The sequence below is a fragment of the Megalopta genalis genome, chromosome 13 (assembly GCF_051020955.1).
Source record: "Megalopta genalis isolate 19385.01 chromosome 13, iyMegGena1_principal, whole genome shotgun sequence".
In the NCBI taxonomy this organism is placed as follows: Eukaryota; Metazoa; Arthropoda; class Insecta; order Hymenoptera; family Halictidae; genus Megalopta; species Megalopta genalis.
Window position 1 is genome coordinate 6,006,964 of NC_135025.1, and position 9,197 is coordinate 6,016,160.

Here is a 9,197-nt window from a genome sequence, read left to right on the forward strand (position 1 = left end):
CCACCCGGTTAATAACTACGCATGCGCAAGATCTTCTGACAAAGTTATTGCGCGCACTATGTACATACGTACTTAATTCTCGGTCTCTAAAAGTTCATTGTCGAAATATACAGCAATTGTCGTCTATTCGATATGCAATCGTTATTTTGGCAAGACAATCGCTTAATGGATTATTTAACATTCGAAGATACTGCGGTACGCTGCGTGCGCGCAGGTCAGATTAATACTCCGTGAAACGTTAATGCAAGATGCGACGTTCTTCAAGGGAGCCACGACTTGGATGCGACACCGTTGGAAACCTTTTTTACTTGAACAACTTTGTGATTGGATATAACAGTGCTTTCGGTTTCGTGGTCGGACAAGAAAGTACGTATGTAGTCGATTTATCTGAAACAAAATACCCGGTTCTGGAGATATAACAGAAACGGAAGTTACGTGATCGCGACACTACCGCCACGTTAAAATGAACCATGGCGTCATCTATTGCGAAACGTTCAAGTTGTTGCCAATTCACGTTACAGACGTTGTCGCTAGATACCGCTGTTATATATATTTCAAGCGCTTGATTCTTTAATTAAAACAATTTATACCTTTTATAATAATAATAATCTTTTGGCTTTGCTAGGTTTTTAAAATTTGACAAATTGATAATTGATTTGTGAATATGTTTACAAAATTTAAAAAGGTAATTGTTTTCAAACGATGTTAAATATTTCAGATCACTTTTCTTACTTATAGTGTCCAATTGTTGATTATTAATTTTGAAATTATATATAAATTTCAACGAAGTTTTAAGTTTTTATAATACATTTCAGTCAAACATTAATTGGGACTATGATAGTTTGGTAAGATTCCTGATCAATCTATGTTATGTGATATATACTTTCAATAAATACAGTTTGTTATATACATACTAATTCATGTCGTTTAAAACATGTAGAGGAAAAGAATGGGACCATCATCCCTCTCGAAACATATACTTTTCTCGCTCTTGTTATTCTGTACTCTGTCGCACTTTGTAGAAACGGGATTGGTGCATAGTCTCTGACGTAAGTGAACGTGTAGAACGATTCCACCCGTGGACCGTACCAAGTTCTCTTTTATCTTTTAAGATTCGCGGCGAGAACGAAATCTGCAGGGTATCATGCTAGTCGCTCTGCCCGCGGAAGAGTGAGCTTGCTTTGCCATTCTTATCACTGCTTTCGATGATAAGAAGTGTTTTACAGTCACAAGAATCGTAAGCGACACTCTCCACTTTCGATCGGTGAGTACGTCTTCTGCTAAATTTCCGGTTGACTGTCATTCTAATGCCACTGTACTAACTTACGAACAATTCATTGTTTGCCAACAAATCATGTGTATCGAAATTTTTCGCGCTATCAATTTTTTGCTCGACAAGCAACCTATTTTACCAAGACACTATCTTAGTGCTAATTTGAAACATTTAACAATTAAACGTTTCGTAGATAGTTTTCTGTAATAGAAGAATTCTTTTTTACCGTTCCCTGCTGATTATAAACAATCGCTAATTATCGAAATGCATTATCAAGGTTTGTCAGAATTTTAAACCTAACCTTTCAAGTGCACACTTTTATGTTTGTGTGATCATTACTCAATCTAGATTACTGTCCACAAAGTATTTGCATATTCAATAATTAACGGGTTTGCACGTTTTTGTTTGATAAAGATTGTTTTTCTTTACTTCTTCATTTACATTCGGTTGTTCAGTCATTAAATGATTATTTTTTGAATTACACGTTGTACCTATAGTTACGTTTGAGTTCTTAATTATTCATTCATGACTATTTAATTATTATTCGTTTATAACTTTTAATATATTTTACGCTATTTTGTCAATAATCTTGAAACAAAATTTTAATATACATTTCGCACGTTTCAGCATCATTGAAATATATTCAGTTTTTTATTACTATTTTACCGAGATTAATGTACGTAACATGGATAAAGTAATTTCATTACACAAATCTCGTTATACGCACTTTATTTGTTACATAATATACACTTAATATAACATAGCATAAAGTTGTGGAGCAATTTTAATTCACGACAGTTTATGACCATTCCAAAAATGGGAAGTTATGCAACAATGAGATCTGTTGAATTGAATGCAGTCACAATGGAAAAAAGTTATCATTTGACATTGACAATGAGTTGGGGTAGATCATGCGTTAAAAATTCGTAAATTTTGTCGCGATAAACAGAAAAAAGTCGAAATTTCGCAAGGTTTTGAATTACGGCCCATTACTATCGTAGTTTCGTTTGCCAGCACAAATAGGTCACACGTGGTCGTCAAAAATGATTTTAGTAGAATAGTCATGCTGTATGTATATGCTACAGTCGTATTGTTTGCGCGCCGTTCTTAATTGAATTGATCCTGTTACTTCAAAAAAAGGTATATAATTACATATATGTACCGTTTCAATTGGAATATTTACGAATGCGGAATGTGTTCGTCACACGTTGCTATAGAACAATTTTGTAGATTCACGTAAATATTAATTGTTTCGAATATTCTTCACGTTTAAAACCAGTTTTCGATCGACCTGTTTCGCTGTACAAGTATAAAAAACCAGCTGCTAATCGTGCTCAAGATGAGGGCATTCTCTTAGGAAAAATCGATCTGCTCTTCTATAGAAACCTCTTCTGCTCTGACGAAGACATTGCCGAAAACATTGCGAAGACATTGAAACTGTTTAATGGGGAACAACTGAAGGATTATAAAATTATGGATAGGGTACAGCTACGTAATCTGTCGGTTAATTAATTCTACAATTAATTTCTTTTCCTTGTTATCGTTAACAGAAATTATATTATATATTATTATATTTTATTATTATATTATTATTTTAATAATATTTTGTATAATATATTTAATAATATTATTATATTATTATTTTGTATAATATATTATTATATTATTATTTTCCTTGTTAACGTTCAGAAATTATACAAATAAAAATGATTAACTTCAGAGTGTTCCATTTCGAGGTACATATTGAGAAGAAAAGATTTTCAAAAATGAGAAAGTAACTGTTACATTGACAAGTAATTTTTGTAATTGCTTGGTTGTTGGTATGTGCCCCTTGAAGCATGGACTTTGGTAAGAAATCGATGTGTTTCTCTAGGTCATGTCGTATTCCTCTGCAGAGGGGTTTGTAATAGCAACCCCTAAACGCTGCCAGAACGACGACCGTTTATATAATATACCATGTATACCGTTCAGATGTATATATGTGTACCCAGTGTTTACATACTGTCCCTCCACAGATAAGTAATTGAGTAATTAGTACGTAACTGCGTAACTCCGCGTGTCTTCACGATACAAATAATTTCCGTATACATTGGTGTTTACATTTAGCGCGCGCACGCACGTGATTTGCACGCTAAAAGACTACGAACACACTTTTGCGTAATTCTATTTTTTCTTCTTGTCATCAACTTTATGTTTATCTTTATGCTGATTGATTGGTTGTGTGATATATATGTACTCAGAAAATATCTGTAATCTCTTATGATCACTTGAAACTTTATCATGTATTACGATAGACCAAAGCGCGTCGATGAACGTTACACACGAGAAATAAATGTCTATGCACTAAAAGTATTTGAAATATTTCTTTAAAACAATAGTATAAGTTCACGATCAAACACACGGTATGGAAGGTAAAAACATCTAAGGGGTAGCAAAATATTTTAATGTACTGCATACAGGGTGTGTCAAAAATACATGTCGATATTTGAGATGCTGAATTTACATATTAAGTGTTCTACGTATAATTATAATATAATTATATTATAATATATATATATATATATATATATATATATATATATATATATATATATATATATATATATATATATATATATATGAAATTTTTTAGTTATTTCAATGTGTAGATGCAGCTCCTGTATTTCTGACACACTATGTAGATAGATGTAATTATTTCGAATGTACATACAAAAACAATGAAGAATATAATTGTATAACAGGGAGGACAGTTTGAACAGTAGTTTCAAATGGAAAAGAAGGACAGCGTGGAAGCTCCGAAACAATTCAAGTAAGTATTTTAGGGATACAAATTTTTTAATGAATTTCAATTTTCATGTAATGATAAAATAATTGTTTAATAAACAAATTGTTGTACATTCTTTTAATAAATATAAATTATTAAAAAAAAAATTTGTCAACGATTCTTTATTGTGTATCATTTTAATTATAGACTCTTACCAAAAATTATAAATGGCGGAATCGCGGGTATTATCGGTGTCTCTGTGGTGTTCCCATTGGACTTGGTTAAAACACGATTACAGAATCAAGTTATCGGCCCTAATGGGGAACGAATGTACAAATCTATGTAAGTAATTTGTAATATACATATAATATAATAAATATATAAATAAATAAATAATAATATAAATATTTTACATTCATTTATTTTTATTATTTCGTATTATTTGTTTATATTTCTTTTTAATGATCGATCAGCCGACTTTTTGATATTGCGATAAGTAATTGAGTATGATATACTTTCAGGCTAGACTGTTTTAAGAAAACGTATAGGTCGGAGGGTTATTTTGGCATGTACAAAGGATCTGGTGTAAATATTCTTTTGATCACTCCTGAGAAAGCTATCAAACTCACTGCCAATGATACGTTCCGTCATTATCTGTCCACCGGCCCTGGGTAAGAAACTTTGTTCTGATAAAAAACGTATTCTCCTTTTAAATTCGCGTCTTGCATATATGTATTTACGCTTACATATATACAGATATATATTTTTTATATATATCTTATATATATATATCTTTTTTATATATAGTTTTGTTATATGTATCTTACAATGTGTGTACAACTACGCGCGGTAAATGTTTTTAACGTGTGGTATTGCCTTCTTAATGTTGATATTAATTAAGTTCTCAGCAATTATAACGATTAAATATCAAATGTACTAGAGAAATATAAGTTGATTCATGTTTTAATGAAAATGTATTCTGAGCAATAATTCTGATTATGATCGAATCAGGAAATTATTTTTTATCATTATTATAACAGAAATATACAAATCTACTGATTTATTGCACAGACAGAAGCTGCCAATACAACGTGAGATGCTTGCCGGAGGTCTAGCAGGAGCATGTCAAATTATTGTAACAACTCCAATGGAGCTCCTGAAAATTCAAATGCAAGACGCAGGGCGCGTAGCTGCGGCGGCAAAGAAAGGTAATTAGATTTATGTTAAAATCCTGATATGTTTTGTATACGGAAAGGGACAAATAATATCCAACGAATAGTTGTATAAAATTTGTGCGAAATTCGAAATTTGTGAATGTAAAAATAATAATTGCCTTTGAAAGAACACTGCTTTCGAAAAGTTATTTTTTGGCTGTATATTACTTCCGGATAATTGCGTGAATTCATTGCGTTCGATTCGTGTTGTTTTACAGCTACGTGATAAACCCGCGATACCTAATAAAATTAGGGAAAGGAAGAGATTTAGTTGAAGATGGACAACAACATATCGAATATAGATTGGTAAACAGTTTGAAAATACTGCATCTGCTTCGAATCTAGATTAGACATTTTAATTGTTGATGTATGTGACGATGACAAACTTTTACTTTGAAAATTTTACTTTCACTTTCGAAAAGATTTTCCATACTTTTTTGATGACTGCAACTATGTTTTTGCACTTTCCTTTTTTCTAATCAGGAAGAAAAACATTTAGTCACCTGTTCCTTTTTTTTTTTACTTCAAGAAGAGCTAGTAATTTATGCATTGTAATTTTGTGATTCTCCTAATTCGTCTTAAAACATGCATCCGTCGATAATTTACGAGAAAATCCTTTTTTGTTTTAAAGAATTAAGATTCTATTTTCCTTTGTACAGAAATCCTGAATCAGATATTTCTGACCACCTGTTTTACTCCTGTTTTATGCTTACCTATTTTTGCGTGTGTCCCCCTTTTTATGTTAAAGATCCTTTTCGTGTTCTATGATGCTGATCGTTCACTTGTTATTAAAAAAAAGTACTGCATTAACTGGTACTATTGACAGTGAAAATGGAAATGAATGAAAATGTCACGACTTTTATCATTTTAATTGCTTGCGGTGATATTATTTTCTTGTTATAAGTTAAACTTTATAAAGACGGAATATGAAAAATATAGATTAATATTTACTCAACTTCTTGTTATAAGTTAAACTTTATAAAGACGGAATATGAAAAAATAGATTAATATTTACTCAATGATTATCGAAATATAATATTTTGGCCATCTTAAGCTTCATTAAAGACAAGCAATCTTATGAAATTCTATAGATCTTTTAAATTCATATCTACACAAAATTCAGTCATATTTATCAGTTGCTATGACGAGTAGAATATTGAATAGTAAATTAAAAAATACAATATTCTATTACAGCTGGGAAAACGGTGCCGAAGGTGTCAGCCCTGTCCTTAACAAAAGATCTTCTTAAAAAGAGAGGTATTTTAGGACTGTATCAAGGTACTGGTGCAACAGCTCTCAGAGATGTGACATTCTCAGTTATCTACTTCCCTTTGTTTGCTAGACTGAATGATATTGGGCCAAAAAGGGAGGACGGTTCTTGTAAGTGTACTTAAACTACACATAAATGATCTGTTAAGAATTACATTTACTGCTTAAAATTTAAAGAATACGTTGTCAATTATATTTGTATCGACTTTTACCAGCCGTATTTTGGTGCTCATTCTTGGCTGGTTGTGCTGCTGGTTCTACAGCTGCTTTAATGGTGAATCCATTTGATGTAATCAAAACTAGGCTACAAATAATCAAAAAAGCTCCTGGCGAACCAACATATAATGGTGTATTCGACTGCATAAGGTGAATATAAATACGTTAAAAATAGATCTGTGTGTCTATTTGATGCACAACAACATTACTTGAAATATTAACTTTCGTTTCGTAAATATCATATTATTACATGAAATCAACAATATGTAAAGCTGATGTTTTAAATCTTCGAAACTGCTGTTACCAGTAATTTGTCAAGGGTGACAGACGTTCCATGAAAATGCCATTTATGACGTTACAGTAAAACAATGAGAAACGAGGGGCCGACAGCGTTCTTTAAAGGTGGGGCCTGCAGAATGATCGTGATAGCGCCTCTTTTCGGAATTGCACAAACAGTATACTACCTCGGCGTTGCAGAGGGGCTTTTAGGCCTTAAATGAATTTCATCCTGTACACCTATCTGCCGTTTTAAATACTCTGGGAATAAACTGACAATAACAGGCGTATTATAGATGTATTTTCGCTTCCAATGGAATTGTACGACACATTCTAGACATATTTCGATGAACTTTTGTGAAAAGATAATGGGCACTAATTTATGAAGTCACATAAAGCTTATTTTACTGAGTCAGCGAGATATTTAATAATGAATTTTAGATTCTTTTTATTAACTCTATTGTTAAATATTTTATTAATAGTGAAACGTTCATGCGTACAGTTTTACACGATTTGAAATTTAGATGTGCGCTATCTTTTCACAAAATTTCATAAAAATCAGATATCGGATTGTGGGGTCCTCTTGTTAGTACAGTTTGCTAGTTGTCCAATAAGTGAATTGTTCTTTCGGAATTATTATTCGAACCTTGATCATCAGAACTGAAAATCTATTTAGAGTCCAACAATTTCTTTAATGTATCAATAACAGACTATGTTGCATAGTTGTATTGACTTTTAATTAACAATTGGGCAACAATTTAAATCTTAATATAAAACTTCAATTTTCTTAACTTTTGTGACTTATGTACATAGTATTACTTCGTGTAATTTATATAGAATACAAATGTTTATTTCTTCTTCATTGTGGTTACAATTGTAACACTTCGGATAATCAAGGTTCTTCCGTGGCACAGGGTCGAATCAACGCTAATAATAGTAATGTTGATCCCGACCTAGTATTATGATTGATTGAAAATGAAGATCAGGATTTACGATCATGTTCATTTATTTTTGGTTGTTGAACTATTATCGTAAATCATGAACTTTTTCACGACTTATCGCCTTTTACATTAATTTTAAGTTCTTCGAAAACCAGTGTTCCATCCACCTTTGTTTGATACGTTTAATGTTATTGTATATCGGTTAGTTTAAAAGAATTTAAAATAATATAGGGAGAGTATAATTTCATCAATCAATTACAAAGTTTTCAGTGGAGAAAGCTTAAGTGGGATGAAGTATAAGCACACCTAAAGTCTATTAGTAACAAAGAGTAAATGCGTGGAAGAAACAACATATAAATTATTACATATCTAAATATATATTGTTGAGGATAAAGTATTAAAAATTCTTAGGGCTCTTTTATATTTCATTTTTTATATATATACATATATATTCTTTTGGTCCTATTTATTGTACAAAAAATACTTTTGGAAACACTGGTATTGTATATAGTGATATCAGAAGCTTACATTTTGTAAGACTAGATTTTTCCGATTTTAGTTAATTTTGCTATCAGAAATTATTACTACTGTAAGCTGACACTCTTCAGATTAACTCTTAGTTGGTATGATTAGTAGTAAGTTCCAATAAAGTAGACTTATTTTTTGTATCTTATATTTAAAAAAATTATGTTATAGTTTTAGTACAATTTGTTCTATTACTTTAACACGGCTTTTTGTACCTTTGAGAAAGATCTTTAAAGAAGACATCACACTTCTTTGAATTTGTTTAAATCGGAAAAAATTGCCAGAAACTGTGATGCATTCTATTTAAGTTTTTATAGAAATATTGTTCATAAATGATTAAATTACGGAACCTCAATTTTTAAAAAGGATCATAACAATTTAGAGTTAAACTGTTTATCTGCCTTTCTCCATCCCAAAATATTGTGGGAAAATTTTAGGAAATTTTCCCAAACGAAAATTCACTGTCAATTTTAGTCGAGATTCTACAAATAAGTAATAGAAGTAGTAAAATGTTATCAATGTATATTGACGTTGTACAAAAAGTAAACCTGCCTCAAGAAGACTTCGACTTATTCCTTAAAAATATACCTATAAAATTTTATTACACTGTGTTACTAGATATTACAAGTAGTTAAAAGTCTTATTTAGTTTTTTTGTTATATATTTTTCATGAATCAGAATATTCTTAAAGAAAGGAAGACAATAACGTGTTTTACTAA

At 31.1% G+C, this 9,197-nt stretch overlaps 1 protein-coding gene across 1 annotated transcript; it reads left to right on the forward strand.

The window, feature by feature from the left end:
• The first annotated feature begins 1,040 nt into the window (after positions 1 to 1,040).
• On the forward strand, positions 1,041 to 9,040 carry LOC117224132 (mitochondrial glutamate carrier 1). The gene is made up of 8 exons (XM_033476844.2): positions 1,041 to 1,264; positions 4,015 to 4,082; positions 4,245 to 4,379; positions 4,559 to 4,708; positions 5,109 to 5,245; positions 6,446 to 6,631; positions 6,736 to 6,886; positions 7,098 to 9,040. Exons 2-8 carry the CDS (start codon positions 4,042 to 4,044, stop codon positions 7,234 to 7,236), a joined length of 939 nt encoding a protein of 312 aa, XP_033332735.1. The 5' UTR covers positions 1,041 to 1,264; positions 4,015 to 4,041; the 3' UTR covers positions 7,237 to 9,040.
• The last annotated feature ends 157 nt before the right edge of the window (positions 9,041 to 9,197 follow it).

Excerpts from the sequence above, each read along its gene's own strand:
- LOC117224132 (XM_033476844.2), top strand. The coding sequence starts at position 4,042 with ATGGAAAAGAAGGACAGCGTGGAAGCTCCGAAACAATTCAA. Across the intron at positions 4,380-4,558 it reads GAACGAATGTACAAATCTAT|GCTAGACTGTTTTAAGAAAA; the intron begins GTAAGTAATTTG and ends ATATACTTTCAG. Across the intron at positions 6,632-6,735 it reads AAAAAGGGAGGACGGTTCTT|CCGTATTTTGGTGCTCATTC; the intron begins GTAAGTGTACTT and ends GACTTTTACCAG.